This window comes from Pleurodeles waltl, chromosome 3_1 (genome assembly GCF_031143425.1).
Source record: "Pleurodeles waltl isolate 20211129_DDA chromosome 3_1, aPleWal1.hap1.20221129, whole genome shotgun sequence".
In the NCBI taxonomy this organism is placed as follows: Eukaryota; Metazoa; Chordata; class Amphibia; order Caudata; family Salamandridae; genus Pleurodeles; species Pleurodeles waltl.
In genome coordinates, this window is record NC_090440.1 from 1,200,323,887 (window position 1) to 1,200,341,419 (window position 17,533).

Consider the following 17,533-nt stretch of genomic DNA (forward strand, 5'->3'; position numbering starts at 1 on the left):
CAAAGGGTGGAAATTTTTCTTCCTCAGAAGTAGAATCCACTGTAGATAGAGGGATAGTAGGTAGTGATTTACCTTTACTAACCCTAGCTTTAGGGAGCACTTGGTCCATTCTTCCAGGATCCAAGTCACCCTGTCCTTTTTGCTTTTTGGCCTGAGCCCTGGTTAAAGCAAAAATATGCCCTGGAATGCCCAGCATTGCTGCATGAGCCTCCAACTCCACATCTGACCAAGCTGATGTCTCTAAATAATTTCCTAGTAGACAGTCTACAGGTAACTCTGAGGCAACCACAACTTTCTTTGGACCAGTAACCCCCCCTCAGTTGAGATTTACAACAGCCATGGGGTGGCTAAGTGTGTTGTTGTGAGCATTGGTTACTTGGTACTGGTGACCAAGTAGGTGTTGTTCAGGGTGGACCAGTTTCTCTATTACCATGGTAACACTGGCACCTGTGTCCCTGTAGGCCTGAACCTCAACACCATTTATTAGGGGTAGTTGCTTGTACTTATCCATGTTAAGGGGACAAGCAACTAAGGTGGCTAAATCAATAGCCCCCTCAGAGACTAACACAGCCTCTGTGGTCTCCCTAACAAGACCAACCCCAACTAAGGTACCAAAAGTGAGCCCAGCTACTCCCTTGGATTGGCTATTAGTAGGTTTGCTCCCACCACCACTGCTATTACTAGGGGCACTAGGTGTAGCAGCAGGGGTTGTAGTGGTAGGAGGCTTGGTGCTTTTCTTTGGACAACTGGGATCTGTTGTCCAATGGCCTTTTATTTTACATAAATAGCACCATGGTTTATTTTCTTTGTTTTGATTTGAAGAGGATTTGGGCCCACCACTCCCACCAGAGTGTTCTTGTGGGCCTGATGAAGACTCATTTTTAGATTTGTCCCCACCCTTGTCAGAAGACTTACCATCCTTCTTCTTGCCATCTTTGTCACCCCCTGTATGAACTTTTCTGTTCACCCTTGTTCTGACCCATTTGTCTGCCCTCTTTCCCAATTCTTGGGGAGAGGTCAGATCAGAGTCTACCAGGTACTGGTGTAACAAATCAGACACACAGTTATTAAGAATATGCTCTCTCAGGATTAAGTTATACAGGCTTTCATAGTCAGCAACTTTACTGCCATGTAACCACCCCTCCAAGGCCTTCACTGAATGGTCAACAAAGTCTACCCAGTCTTGTGAAGACTCCTTTTTGGTTTCTCTGAACTTCATCCTGTACTGTTCAGTGGTTAAGCCATAACCATCTAGGAGTGCATTCTTAAGAACTTTGAAATTATTGGCCTCACTTTCTTTTACAGTAAGGAGCCTATCCCTACCCTTTCCACTGAAAGATAGCCATAGGATAGCAGCCCACTGCCTTTGAGTGGCCTCCTGTACAACACAGGCCCTCTCAAGTGCAGCAAACCACTTGTTAATGTCATCCCCCTCCTTGTAAGGGAGAACTATCTTGTGCAGATTCATAGAATCATGCTCTTTTGCAGGATGACTATTTGGAATACTGCTGCTGCCACCATGGGTTTCTAAACCCAATTTCTGTCTTTCTCTTTCTATCTCTAAGGACTGCCTATCTAAATCCAACTGTTGCTTCTTGAGCTTCAGCCTGGATTGTTCCACTCTCAATCTATTGAGCTCCCTTTCTAACACTCTGTCATCAGGATGTGTGGGTAGGGCATGTCTTGAAACAGAGGAATGGTGAGAATGAACAGAAGGAGACCTGGCCCTAACAGATGGCACACTAACATTCTGGCCTACAGAAGTGACACTTTTACTGTGATGAGAAACAACACTATTACTGTGATGTGAAGCAACACTCTTACTGTGATGTGAATTCACATCAGTACCAGTTATGCTAGGTGACCTGCTAAGGGGCAGGTTGGAAAGATTCCCTCCCAAATCTTTTGCTAGGGGTGCCCCAGAATCAGAGTGGGAACCATCAGCTAATTTCTCACCAGAAGTGCCAACAAAAGTCTTGTCTTGCTCAACTAGCATGTTAACTAATAGTTCTCTAGAGGGATTCTTCCCTACCCCTAAACCTCTTTCTACACAGAGATTCCTTGCTGCCTTCCAGCTAAGGTGATCATAAGCAGTCTTGGACAGATCAACAGTTTGGCCTGTGCCAGACATTATAGAAAGTGTTTAAGGGATAGAAAAAGAAAGAATTTGTTTTAGAACTTTTTAAAGAACAGGAAAAAAACTTTTAAAACTTTTTAAGAACTTTTTGAAAGTTTAGAGGTACTTTTCAGCACTTAGTAAAGAAGTGAGGGAAGAAAAGCAAAACTTTTTGGTTAGGTGTACATACACTGAACTTGTTTTGTATATTTTCTCTTAAGAAAAGTACAATGACAAAAGTGGTAAGTAGTTGCAAAGTACTTATCCCACTGCTGCACAACCAATGTAGGAGGCTGGACTGGCTTGTAGTGAGTACCAAGGGGTACTTACACCTTGCACCAGGCCCAGGTATCCCTTATTAGTGTATAGGGGTCTCTAGCAGTTTAGGCTGATAGAAAAGGTAGCTTAGCAGAGCAGCTTAGGCTGAACTAGGAGGCGAGTAAAGCTCCTACAGTACCACTAGTGTCATATGCACAATATCATAAGAAAACACAATACACAGATATACTAAAAATAAAGGAACTTTATTTTTATGACAATATGCCAAAGTATCTCAGTGAGTACCCTCAGTATGAGGATAGCAAATATGCACAAGATATATGTACACAATACCAAAATATGCAGTAATAGCAATAGAAAACAGTGCAAACAATGTATAGTCACAATAGGATGCTATGGGGGCACATAGGGATAGGGGCAACACAAACCATGTACTCTAGAAGTGGAATGCGAACCACGAATGGACCCCAAACCTATGTGACCTCGTAGAGGGTCGCTGGGACTGTAAGAAAATAGTGAGGGTTAGAAAAATAGCCCACCCCAAGACCCTGAAAAGTGGGTGCAAAGTGCACCGAAGTTCCCCAAAGAGCACAGAAGTCGTGATAGGGGAATTCTGCAGGAAAGACCAACACCAGCAATACAACAACAATGGATTTCCAGACGAGGGTACCTGTGGAACAAGGGGACCAAGTCCAAAAGTCACGATCAAGTCGGGAGTGGGCAGATGCCCAGGAAATGCCAGCTGTGGATGCAAAGAAGCTGCCACCGGATGGTAGAAGCTGAGGATTCTGCATGAACGACAAGGGCTAGAAACATCCCCTTTGGAGGATGGATGTTCCACTTCGTGAAGAGGCGTGCAGAAGTGTTTTCCCGCAGAAAGACTACAAACCAGCCTTGCTAGCTGCAAGGGTTGCGGTTAGGGTTTTTGGATGCTGCTGTGGCCCAGGAGGGACCAGGATGTCGCCAATTGCGTGAGGAGACAGAGGGGGTGCCCAGCAAGAGAAGGAGCCCACTCAGAATCAAGCAGCACCCACAGAAGTGCCAGAACAGGCACTACAAAGTGGAGTGAATCTGTGCTCACCCGAAGTTGCACAAGAGAGTCCCACGCCGCCGTAGGACAACTCAGGAGGTCGTGCAATGCAGGTTAGAGTGCCGGGGACCCAGGCTTGGCTGTGCATGAAGGAAATCCTCGTTGAGTGCACAGGAGCCGGAGTAGCTGCAAAACATGCGGTTCACAGCAATGCAGTCTAGCGTGGGGAGGCAAGGACTTACCTCCACCAAACTTGGACTGAAGAGTCACTGGACTGTGGGAGTCACTTGGACAGAGTTGCTGAGTTGAAGGGACCTCGCTCGTCGTGCTGAGAGGAGACCCAGAGGACCGGTGATGCAGTTCTTTGGTGCCTGCGGTTGCAGGGGGAAGATTCCGTCGACCCAAGGGAGATTTCTTCGGAGCTTCTAGTGCAGAGAGGAGGCAGACTACCCCCACAGCATGCACCACCAGGAAAACAGTCGAGAAGGCGGCAGGATCAGCGTTACAGTGTCGCAGTAGTCGTCTTTGCTACTTTGTTGCAGTTTTGCAGGCTTCCAGCGTGGTCAGCAGTCGATTCCTTGGCAGAAGGTGAAGAGAGAGATGCAGAGGAACTCTGATGAGCTCTTGCATTCGTTATCTAAGGAATTCCCCAAAGCAGAGACCCTAAATAGCCAGAAAAGGAGGTTTGGCTACCTAGGAGAGAGGATAGGCTAGTAACACCTGAAGGAGCCTATCAGAAGGAGTCTCTGATGTCACCTGCTGGCCCTGGCCACTCAGAGCAGTCCAGTGTGCCAGTGCACCTCTGTTTCCAAGATGGCAGAGGTCTGGAGCACACTGGAGGAGCTCTGGGCACCTCCCAGAGGAGGTGCAGGTCAGGGGAGTTGTCACTCCCCTTTCCTTTGTCCAGTTTCGCGCCAGAGCAGGGCTGAGGGATCCCTGAACTGGTGTAGACTGGCTTATGCAGAGATGGGCACCATCTGTGCCCATCAAAGCATTTCCAGAGGCTGGGGGAGGCTACTCCTCCCCAGCCCTGACACCTTATTCCAAAGGGAGAGGGTGTAACACCCTCTCTCTGAGGAATTATTTTGTTCTGCCTTCCTGGGCCAAGCCTGGCTGGACCCCAGGAGGGCAGAAACCTGTCTGAGGGGTTGGCCGCAGCAGCAGCTGCAGTGAAACCCCGGGAAAGGCAGTTTGGCAGTACCCGTGTCTGTGCTAGAGACCTGGGAAATCATGGGATTGTCTCCCCAATACCAGGATGGCATTGGTGGGGCAATTCCATGATCTTAGACATGTTACATGGCCATATTCGGAGTTACCATTGTGAAGCTATACATAGGTAGTGACCTATGTATAGTGCACGCGTGTAATGGTGTCCCCGCACTCACAAAGTCCAGGGAATTGGCCCTGAACAATGTGGGGGCACCTTGGCTAGTGCCAGGGTGCCCACACACTAAGTAACTTAGCACCCAACCTTCACCATGTAAAGGTTAGACATATAGGTGACTTATAAGTTACTTAAGTGCAGTGTAAAATGGCTGTGAAATAACGTGGACGTTATTTCACTCAGGCTGCAGTGGCAGGCCTGTGTACGAATTGTCAGAGCTCCCTATGGGTGGCAAAAGAAATGCTGCAGCCCATAGGGATCTCCTGGAACCCCAATACCTCAGTACCATATACTAGGCAATTATAAGGGTGTTCCAGTATGCCAATGTAAATTGGTAAAATTGGTCACTAGCCTGTTAGTGACAATTTGGAAAGAAATGAGAGAGCATAACCACTGAGGTTCTGATTAGCAGAGCCTCAGTGAGACAGTTAGTCATAACACAGGTAACACATACAGGGCACACTTATGAGCACTGGGGCCCTGGCTGGCAGGGTCCCAGTGACACATACAACTAAAACAACATATATACAGTGAAATATGGGGGTAACATGCCAGGCAAGATGGTACTTTCCTACAACATTGTGCTAAATTATCATTATTATTATTACTGGTATTATTATTATTATTGTCGCTATCATCATTATCAGCATTATTGCTATTATTTGTTTTATTTTTTTAAACATCATCTTATTAAGACAGCGACTATCAGATATTTGAATTACAGTTTGGAGGCATGCTGAGTGCTAGGTGAGTATGGAAGAGGAGATCTGCTGCTGAAAATATATCATCTATGAATCTCAGAATGTATACATGTTTTGCCATTCTCTCAAACAACAGTCATCTCAACATGTATTGTAACGTAAAAATATGAATGGATGCCTAAGACTGCGAGCAAAAAAATTTAGCGATTCAATCTTTAAGTGAATACCTTGGCGGAAGATATTCAAGTGTATAATGAGGAAAGTAACAGGACTAGAAAGAGCGAAAGGTATTCATTGTGTAAGATGTTGGATAGATTGGTTTGTCCATGAAACAAGTAATTTTGCAATGGTGAACAAATTAACCTTGTCGTTGAATCTGTAAACCAAAATAGTGGTACATTAGCTAGGATGGAAATTTAAACACTCACTTAGAATGATTTCCTCTTTCATGAGGGTTTGGGGAATTACTGTACCAGGGAGACTATTAAGCCAGTAAATGATAACTGGAAAAACTGTTAACAGTTCATGAAGGCTTCAGGGTGGCAGCCGTGAGTCTCATGACTTCCCCTTTTTTCTTTCTTTAGACCCACCCATAGTGAACCTGTCTGTGGACACTCAACCTGTCTTGGAAGATAATACTGTGAAATTTCATTGTTCAGCCAAAGCAAACCCAGCTGTTATTCAGTACAGGTAATAAATGTCAGGAATATGTTGTGTAGTGAAAGTATGTGGAAGTAAGCGTTTTGCTATTCTAAAATAATCAATATCATCAACTGTATAGTTTGTAAGTAAGAATCAGCAACTGTGGATATTTTAACTATATCACAGTGACAAATAAACCATGTTTCTGATTGCTAATGTTATCCGTAATGGAATATCTAGCTTTTGCACAGACTTTTTAAAGCTACAAATTTAGACTCATTGAAGCTTAATTGTGATTATGATTGAAATATCCCATTTAAGGGCTGGCAGTGGATGGTTTAGAGTTTTTTCAGTTCTATCATGTTAACAAATTTTCTTGAAGCCAGCTACTGTTAATATCAGGCCTGTACCTGGAACATCATGTTTTCATTACATTTATAGTTTTCAGATTGCCTGCTTCTTCATCTTAGTTTAATTCACATAGGGACCAATGAAAAGGAGACACTTATCTTGATTTTCCTGTTGATCCAAATTGTTCTATTTCCCCATGGGATTCTGTATCTATTTCACCATATCTCATGGATGGGCAGGTGAAATTCATCTTGCAGTTTCATTGATTCAGCAGCCTGGCATCTTTCGTAGGTACTAGTTATATCCACCTTAGAAATTCACCCATGCCAAACCACATCATCTTCTTTATGTACCGGTTAAAACCGTCTTAGAGATATGTCCAAAACATGGCATCATCTGTAGATGTCAGTTTATACACTTTTGATATATGTTTATCTTCATTCTTCACATCATCCAAAGATTGTAATGCTCAGAAGTTGAATATTATGGGCATCTGAAACTATAAAACTCAAACACACTGGAAAAGCAAATTATGTGTTTATTGTAGTTTTGTAAATGGCACAGAATGTTAAAGAGGCCCTTTGTATATTCAGCAAAATGGCCAGGTTGGCAGTACCCAAGATGTAAGAAATTGGGTTATTGGTTGAAGGGGTGAAAGCCTCACTCAGCCAGCAACCACAATGCTTTTCAGGGTGAACCACAAAAGTCCCTAACTTAACCTGTGCTTAACCCTCTGGTGGGTTGGCACAAAATAGTCATGCTTAACTTGAGGCAATGTGTAAAGTATTTATGCAGCAGACAAATAGTAATAAAGTAAAAACACAACTAAAGAAAAATCCCAAACAAATTCAAACAATAGACTTCTGAGTCAATAAAGTGCCTAAAAGAACTATTCAAGGTCATCTTGGTATGCTAGACAAGGGGAAAGTCACAAGTTCAGGTTTATTGTAAAGGAGCATGCAATAGATACAGGAACACAAATTATCCAGCTGAAAATTTTACTTTCTCAAAGTCCAGCACCTAGAGATCTGTTACCAGAGCAGGAGGCTGCAGGGAGCAAAAAGAACGTTGCTGATGGTCGTTGCTGTATCTCGAAAAACAGGCTGGGTGATGTGGGCTGTTGCCACTTGCTAGACCTGTAAGTCTTAGGGTGGTTTTCCCCCCAACTGTTTGCCTTCCTCCACTATTTTTTTCTGACCTCATTTTTGCTGGCACTAGGAACTCTGCACATTTTACCCCTGCTAACCAGAGCTAAAGTGCTTGTGCTCTCTTCTCTGTATATGGTAATATTGGAGTATCCCCAATAGGCATTTTTAATTTACTTATAAGTCCCTAGAAAAGTAAACTACATGTGCCCAGGGCCTGTAAATTAAAGGCTACTAGTGGGCCTGCTCCACTGATTGTGCCACCCACTTAGTTAGCCCCTTATAAATGTCCTGGTACAGAAAAACTCTGAAATTCATTTTAACTACGGCAAAGCCTATCTCTTCCAAAGAATAACACTGGAGTTTCCTTATTACATTTTATGTGTCATTTTTAAATGGGTATAGATCACTCCTTCAAGTTTGGTGTCTCTGGAATCACAATTTGAAATCCTAACTTATGGTGAGACTGGATTTTAAATTGCAATTCTAAAAATGCCTCTTTTAGAAAGTTTGCATTTTCTTGCCTTAGCGATTTGGTGATTGCAGTTTATCGCTGGTTACATGACTGGGTGTAGTCGGCGGTTGGGCTTTGTGTATTCCTCTTCAACAGCCACACACAAATTGGAGCTTAGGTGTGACTTTATGGGCCATCTCTGGCAGGATAGGAGTGAGAAGCTGGACACAGTCTCACTTACACTTGAATAGGCTGTGTCCTGTCCACACACAAATGGCCTAAATACCCTGCATTGTCACTGCTGCCAGCTTGGAGCCAGGGCAAAGGAAGCAGGGAATTCCTTGCACTATAAATGCACTGTCTAGAACGTTTTCCTACCTTACAGAACTAGGGCACCCGGGTATAAAGGATGGACCTCAGTTGCCACCAATTGAGTATACTTCTGGACCTATGGATACTCTGCCAGGAAGGACTACTGTGCTGCTACAAGGACTGCCACTCTGCTGAACTACTGCTCTGAAGGTCTGCTGCCCTGCTGTGCTGACCAGTTGCCTGTTGCTCTCTTGCCTGTGTGAGAAGGACTGGGACTGCACCTCCTGAACCCAGAACCCAGTGACTCAAAGGGCTAGTTGGTTGGCTCCTGACCAAAAGTCTCAGGGACATAACAGACTTCCAACAACCTCGAACCCAGCACCTGAACTCTGCAGTCTGTGGGTCCTGTCCTTGCAAGTGGTGTCATCCCAGTCCAGGACCCTCAGAAGTAGGCCTAAGGTGCTCTTCTAGGCAGGAGGACAGTCAGATCTCTCTGTTGCATGGTGTTATCTGAGCAGAACCAATATATCAACACCACTGCGTCGATTGGGCCTGTCACAAAGACTTACATTACATCCAGAACTGCTGCTGCACAATGCTTCTCCTGCACAGTCCCTCAATCTCTTGTTTCAACGCTGATGCCGGATGCCACGCGGTAGCTCTTTGGAACTGAAGCATCACCCTGGCTGCCTGTAGCTTCCCCGATACCTGATTTCACATTGCAAGCCCCTTTGATGAGATCCACAACGTTTATGCAACAGGACCTTGCACTGGAACCTTGCCACATCTCGGAACGGATGCATCACCTCGGCTGTGCAATGCATCTTTGACGCAGACCCACGGAACGCTCCACAAACCAGGATTAAAGGCACTTCTGGTCAGTGGACTGAAGTGGCTCCCTGTAGCCAACCCAAGCCCCATGGCAGCCGACCTGAACTTTTGACGTTGTCCCGGTCCTACACAACAAGATGTCCACAGTTGAAGCTTTACAACTTTTGGCACTATTTTCTTTATAAACTTTAAAATTCAGTATTTCCAGTGCTTCATATTGGATTTTTGTTGTTCTGGTTTTGCTTCATTTAATAAATTAGGATCTATTTTTAACTCTGTTGTAAGCTCCTTGTGTGGTGTGTTTTCAATGTGTTACCACATCAAATGGTGCACAAGTGCAAGTCTGACACAGATTAAATTGGAGCTTTCTTGTGGTTGCTATTTGACCAGGTCTCACGCCCAAGTCAACAAACAACCCGTTTTCTTACACTGGTGTTCTGTGATGATGATTGGACTTGTGTTTGTACAGTGCCATAGAGTAATTTTATGTTACTGTACTACCTCACATAAATAATCTGAGACCAATTTGAGTTTAAATTCTCCCTGATTGGCCTTTTTGCTTTTACTAAATGTTTTCTCAGACAGTTGTGTTTGAGACCACACCTGAAAGAATGGAGTTTTGGCTGGCCAACATGGATATCTACACTGTTTCCCAGCTCAAGAAGTTCTGCACGGAGAGGGGTCTTCCTGCAAGAGTACCATAAGGAAGGTGAAATTGGAAAAGGCACTGAGGGCCTGGGCAGAAACCTACCAAACATTGGGTGAAGCCACAGGAAAGGATAATGGGATAGAGGGACCTGGAGAGGACCTCCCTGAGAAAGGCCCTGCAGTGGAAGATAATGACTTGGCCCTTGGAATGGAGGCCTCTGCCAGGACAGGGAGCAGAATATCTTTCTGCAGCCTGTCCCCTGAGGTAATTTAAGATGCAGATTGCCCAGTTAAAGATGGAAGAAAGAAAACTGACCATGGAAGAGAAAAAGGCTGAAAAAGCCTTGGAAAAGAAATTATTGTTACAGGCTCATGAATTGAGCTTGAAGGCACCAAGGCTAGACAGGCAGATTTCTGCACTGATGTTGGCAGCATACCTGCAGTGTCTGAAGGATTTGGTGCCCAGTTATGTGGTAGGATATCACATTGACAAGTAGCTTTCTCCCTATGAGATATCCCTGAGGGTTCACAAGATCCTAGAAGAGCACTGAGGATGTGGTTTGTGGAAACACATCTACGTTTAGGCAAAGCACACTTCTTACTTTAGTGGTTGGGGACTAAACCAGGTACTCTCCCATGAATATCACATTGACTGTTAAATTTAGGCTGACCCCTGAAAGTACTGCCAAAGGTTCAGGGACAACCAGAAGTTCCTCAACCAATTCTGGGTAGCTTTTATGGATTACTCCAGCAGGACACTGAATGGTTGGGTGTGGGGCAGCAGAGTTACTGATTACAATAGGTTGCACAATGTAATTATGAGAGCACATGTTCTGTGTTTGTTTCCCAGAGCTGCTCCAGTACCTAGTTGGCTGCAAGCTGATTGATGCCAGGAAGCTTGCTGAGGAGGTGGACCTCTGGACTAGTGCCAGAATGTCCAAAAAGGTATCTGAGGAAGACTCCAACAAGGGTGGTCAGGGGACCTACCAGAAGAAATGGGGGAGAAAATCTTAAAAATAAGGAGTTCTCTAAAGGCCCCTAAAATAATTTCCCAGTTAGTAACCAGTCTCAGTCTGAGCCTAAAAAGAAGGGGCTCTTTGATAAACAGCCAGAGGAGTTTGTACCACAATGCACAAGGTGCTACAAGCATGGGCATTCCAAGGGTGACTTAAAAACCCCAAGAGGGGACAGCCCCCTCTAGTAGGTAGACACCTGGGTTGGCGAGCCTAACCTTGGGGAGAAGGTAGTCCCAGTTAGTTTTGGGGAGCAGACAGAGATGATCCTAGTTTCCTTGGGGGATAAAGAGATGGTGCTAAAAGCCCATATGCTTGACAATACTTCTAAGTACAGGTAGTGGGTCAATATGAATGGGCAACAGGTGGAGGCTCTGAGAGACACAGGAGTCAGCATGACCTGAAGCACACTATCTTGAGGGAGGTAGATCTCAGGTCACACTTGGAAATGTTGGCAGTGCTTGAATGCCTGGGTCTGTATGACCACAAGGTCCTTGGCTGCCCGGTAAGGGAGTTGAGGGTGTCTAGAGCCTGGAACAATGGCCCAGACAGCAGACAAGAAGGAGAGGGGCAAGGAAGACCAGCCCCTGAAGTTCCAACAGTTGAGGATGATGAAGCACCTGAAGAGGACGCCCAAAGCCAAACAGGGAGGGCATTGCTGCCCAGGGTGAACTGCCTGAGCTTGCTGGCTGGCAAGTGAGGGGAGGCCAACCAGGAAGGAGTTCTGCAAAGTGCAGAAAGAGTGTCACACTCTAGAGGGCTTTTGGTGGCAAGTTGAGGCCCAGGCAGCAGGTGACACATCTGAAGATTACCTTTGAACTCCTCTCTGACACTCTATTAGAGGACCTCCTACTCTCTTGGAAGAGGGGCGGGAGCAACCTCCCACTAAACCACCTCAGGATGTGGTCAACTGCATGCTGGCCCTATGCAAGCAGATGCACTGCTTCTGGAAAAAGGTGAAGAGTAATTTTGAGGCAAGTCAAGAGGTTTGAAACTCTGGCATGACCAGAAGGCCCCTCAGGTAGAGTTTCAACCTTGCCAGAAGGTGTGTGTTATGGAGCCCAGAGCGCTTCAGGATCTTTGGACAGGCCCATATGTGGTAAAGGAGTGTAAGGGGGAGTCTACCTACTTGGTGGATCTCCAGTTTCCTAGAAACTAGGTCTTGACTGAACTTGCGTAGTTCTGCTTTGCGGAATTCTATGGAGTTACAAAAAAAACCTTCAAGATTCTCCAGGATTCTGAGAACGGGTGGAAAAAAACTTGTCCTGTTCTTTGCACTGTTTTTTCATGCTGGTGGAGCAATTCAGCCTGAAAATCAGCATGATGGCCATTTTGTTTTATCTGCTTTCTCTGTTGTTCTGTGCATGGTGCTTGGCCTACTTTTATCAGTTTCCATTTGTGTCAGTCCTTCCCCATCACACTCATCCACCCCTCATTTACTTATTTTATATCAGTGTGTGTATGCGTATTCTAACGTTTTGTCTTTGTTTAACTTTTTCATGAATTTGTGTACTTTTTTTGTTTTCCCTTTCCTTTCTTGTTTTTCACTTCCTAGTTCTTCCTTTCTGCTTTGTGTTGTTTTTCTTTTTTTAATCTCCCTGCCAATGGCAGAGCAGCAAGCTGCAGCAAGCAGTGGCACCACTAGCCACACACACTGTGGGTGCTGGTGCTGCTCAAGGATGCAGCCCACCACATTTTTACTGAGGCGGTGGTAGCCAATCTTGCTTCTGGGTCCAGCACCACATCCCCTCCATGCTGGCAGCAGACAACAGGCCCGGGAGAGGTTACGTCCTGCAGTAGCATTGGCTGCCATAGAAGAGAATGCGGTGGTGCGTGCCCTGCACCCCGGGAGTGCAGCACATGACACAGCAGCTCCTGCACCACTGGGCAGACATCATTGACCAAAAATAGGACCTGCTCGACCTGCAAGGTGTTGAATTTGCAGACTTGGTGAAATCATTTTTTTTTTTCTAAAAATTCTACTTTTTTTTCCAAATAGCATGCTACTCACACTAAGAGGTAAGTTAAGTTTATGTTACAAATAATATCTGGTCCCGCTTGAGCTAGCCAGGTGCTCAGTGCTTCTTGGCACATGTTTGGACTAATTATTTAAGAACCAAGAAGTAGTATATCAGGGAGTTAATATTCTCTGTGTCTTTCTTTGTGTAGCTCATACAGTCCAAAACTCCCTGTGATGTGTAGTATGTATTGAAAATGGAGACTGAGTTGGCCTATTAACTGTGGGTGGAGAAGCAAAGATCATTAGCTGAAATGCAATAGGAGTTCAAATGTAGTTTTGGTTTATGAAATTGGGATCAGGGTAATAGGCTATCTGATTTAGAAAAGTCGGATGCTACTGCATCTGCTTGTCAAAATAGTTTTTTTTTAGAGATTAACTGTACCACTAATCTTTTTTTTTTTATCTTCTTCATTTTTAAGACCAGCACCCACGGGCAAAAAGGCATCACAGGAGCAGGGCGAAGAGACTACCACCACCAGCTCTGCAGCCACTTCAGGTGGTTCTGCTGGCCCCAGTAAGACCGGTTATCATTATTCCTAGGTAACCTATTCCTTTCCCCACTATTAAAATCATTTTGTCTTGTATATTTTTTATACTAGCTCCTTTTTTTCAACTTTTAATGTTTGTTAAATTTGTGTTATCCCTGCATTATGCTTCTTTTCTATATTTTCTGTTTCTGTGTTTGACTTCCTCCTATCTGTAGCTTTCTTCTGCTCTTTTAGTACGTTTTCCCTCTCACCTTATATGTCTTGTGGTACTGTAAGGCTAAGGGAACATACTTATGGTACTGTGAATATTGTAAGCCCAAGGAGGTTATTATTATATATTCACAACACATTTGTTGAAAATACTTTCTTGCCATGGTCAAACAGTCAAAAAGACATGGTCATGGACCCCCCTAATGTTGTGTTATCATTCATTTATACAGTATACCAGCAGTTACCATATCAGTGCAGCACAGCAGGAAATTAATGACTGAGATTCCATTGCATTTGCCAACAAAGACCAAATGTCCATCATTGACCATTCCACCCCTCCATTGTACTTCAGTGACTCATCAAAGCTCTGTGTCTCCATTATAAGAAAAGGTTTTTTGTTGGCTTTACTATCTGGCTTTTCTAACATGTCAACTACCAAACATCCCAAGGTGATAGTTTTGATAAGACACTGCTCACTGAACTTTAGTGAGGTATTGCTGTTGTAGTTTGTTCAAAATAGTAATAATTACTTAGAAGGCAATTTTTGTATCTAAAATGGGTAATTTGTTATCTAGCTTCACAGACTACTAGTGCCGGCACCAGTGGCAGCACCAATGCAACATAGGAAACCGAGGAAGTTAGAGGGGGAGGATTCCCAGTGATGGCAGGGACGAGTGGTAGTGGTAAGTCACATTGCTTGCTTATTGACAAATTAAGTATACTGTATTTGTTAAGCGAGGTAGATATCCCACTCATCATCATCATCTCCTCACTGCCCATGGCATTTCGCCACCTGTGATCTAACTGCAGCATGGTATTTGGCACTGAAGTATTGGCTGTGTGCAATGTGCGTCTGCTTCATTAAATGCATCATTACAAAGTTTTCAATGCACTTACAAACCAAAACCCAGGTGTGTTCCCCAGTGCCCACTCAGTCACCTCCTATTACTACTCACGCCATTATTCTTGCCTAAGTTCTATCCCAGGGTACCAACAAATTGAATAATTCATTCTTGGCATGTGCTACATTTTTCTGGCTAAGTGATTCATGTATATATATTTTGTGGCTTCCATGATGGATTTATGCCTGTTCACATTTTTCCCTTTCATCATTCGTCAGCTACAGCGACTGACTAAGCAAAACCTTTGCACATTATGATCAGTAACAACCTATGCTTAATCCCTCCAACTTTGCCTTGCAGTATAACTTTTCTTACTGCCTAGTGAAGGTATTTGTTGAAAATAATTTGTGGTGGAGGGCGAGGCCAAGGAGTAAATTGAGACTAAATACTTGATTTAGAGTTTGGTGGATGGGGACGAGCATGACAAATAAAATATATATCCTGTTCCCTTTCATGTATAGCAGTGCAATGTGTTTTCTACTGTCTACTCATGGCAGACAAAATATCTGCATTATACATGATGTGTGATGTGGTATTATTATTATTATTCATCTGCCTCTTTGGAGTTAGAGTAGAATTGAAAGGCAGTCGGAGAAGGGCAGTGCCATTGGAATTAAAGGTATAGAAATTGTCAATTACGGCTGCCCAAAAAACATGCTAAAGACTGGAGAGAGGAGCAGCCCTGATGGTAGCATGCCTCAATTAATGTTGCACAACAGGTATACCACTAATTGTGCTCTAAATAAAAAAATAACACTTTTATTCGAGTGGTATTCTGGCTTAATTCCTTGCAGTCAGTGTTTCTGTGATGCATGTGTGGGGAAAACTTGGCCATGTGATGAATCACATCAAAAATTCTAATGACCCTAGGGGACCAGCAATGTTCTGCTACTGTGCCACTATAAAACAAGTGTTTGCACTACGCATTATTTACAATTTGTTTTTTGTTTTTTTACTTTTTTTCTTTCTTAGTAAAGCTATTCTGCTGGCCTACAACCACAGCAGGAGATAGCTGACCAGCTGCGGTGCCACGGGATGGGGGCCTTCGACGCCATATATTACTGGCTAGTGGCTCCGAAGGAGAAGGAAGTGGAGGCACAGGCCGCTACCCTCAGTACCTCCTGCCAGTGCCTCCATCCTGGACCCACTATTGCTGCCCCTTCTCCTCAACATCATCCACAGACTGTTTCCTCCACTGCACCCTATGAGAGCTGGTCCGCTGAGAGGTGGCACACATCTGTAACTGGCTAGATACCCTCCGAGTCTTTTTATTAATATATTTTCTTTGGTCAGAGGGACTTTTGTTGTGGGTGGAGAGGGCGGGAATTGGGAAGGACAGTTGGTTAAAGGACGTTTAGTTTTGGTCAATTACATTGGACATTGGGGAGATTTATTTATTTGCTTGGGGAAAAGGGTGGGCCTATTGTGGGTAGAGAATGTGGGTTTTATTTGTAAAGAAAATAAATGGGTAGTTTGTTTATGTAAGAGCAATCTGTCTTGTGTTTTTGCACAGCTTTTAGCACAGCCTGTTTTTTTTTAATTGACAAAAAGCTGACCTCTGTACAGTCACTTACTGTACATCACCTTTTCCCCCCTAGACTTTCTCTAGCTGATTCGGAAGTCCCTTGCAATATAATTTGTTGCTAGGTTACTTACTTTACTTATGCCCGAACACTACCCAGCAACCAGAGTGGGAACAACTAGGTATGTCTTATTGCTTGAGGATGCAAACTTTTGCCCCTTTTGCAGCACCCAGCCCCTTATCAAAGTGTATACCAGTTAGTTATACACTTCCCTTACTACAAAGAGATAGCCAGTGGCTGTGTACTAAGATGGTGCGCACTTCCCAAAAAATTGTTTTCTTCTTTGCTGGTATTAAAATCTAAAAAAGTACATATTATTGACAGTTAGACATATATAATATACGGAGTGCCAGAGTGGCTCCACACCCAGCCACAAGGTGTGTAGATTGTGATCCCGAAGGTCCACAATGAGTGAATTAAGTTGAAAGAACCACGGCACATTGGATGTGCCGTGGTTCTTTCAACTTAACTTGCCTTACTACACTCTAACTATATTGACCACTGGGGGTATGCCTATTCCTTTAGCCTACAACCTACATAAAAAAAGTAAGCTTCAGAAGGAGTTAGCAATTGAACGTGTTTACTTCACTTCTAAGATCTCTTACCTGAATGGATGAAGTGATGCCTGCTACCATTATAAATCTTACAAAACCTTATTGCAGGGTTTCCCTGGGTACCTTCTTGATGGTGGTGATAGTATTAACAGGCTACCGTGCTATCAGGGAAGAAATCACAAATGAGGTCCCACGCCCAAGTAGGTGAACTTCAAAAGAAATTCCGGCCCTCGCATAAGGTGGGAGAGAGTAAACTCTAACACTTTCCATACGAACCTTATCACTCAAAACAATGCTGACATAAACACTTGCTTGTCCCTGCAACCCACTCCATTCCACCTTATAAATGCCTTTGAATCTTTAAGCTGTGCTATTTCTCAGGCATTGTTGTGTGCCCAACATCCCAAAGGTGCAAAACCTCAACGGTGGTTCAACTCTGCCTGTACGGCTGCCCATAGAGATCTAAAGTTAGCGATCAAAACCATTCCATGTAATCGGGATTTAATTAAACAGGCCAGGGGCCGATATAAATCAGTCCTAGAAGAGAGAAAGAATGAAATACGCACTAGTGCTTGGGAAGACCTTATGGCAGCGACGGAACTACGGAATCCCTCTCAATTTTGGAAGGTGGTTAATCACCCATATTTTTCAGGAAAGGAAAACAGGGAAGATGACTGTTTGATACCAGAGGGGGTTTGGGTAGACCATTTTTCATCTGTATTTCAATCTGCAAATAATCCCAATGACGGAGGGGAGGGATGTCGCCCCCCACGTTTGGCTACTCCAATTCCAGCTAAGAGCGCCATTTTACTTGAGGCACATGAGATCAGTGCAGCAATAACTAAAATGAAACTAAGGAAAGCTCCTGGC

General features: G+C 44.1%; 1 protein-coding gene across 2 annotated transcripts in view; it reads left to right on the forward strand.

Moving 5' to 3' along the window:
* KIRREL3 (kirre like nephrin family adhesion molecule 3) overlaps positions 1–17,533 on the forward strand; it is a 3,739,713-nt gene that overhangs the window by 2,173,554 nt on the left and 1,548,626 nt on the right. For both annotated transcript variants that reach the window (XM_069224509.1, XM_069224508.1), the window contains exon 7: positions 6,095–6,200. In XM_069224509.1, the coding sequence (XP_069080610.1) occupies positions 6,095–6,200 (106 nt within the window). The remainder of the gene's footprint in view (positions 1–6,094; positions 6,201–17,533) is intronic.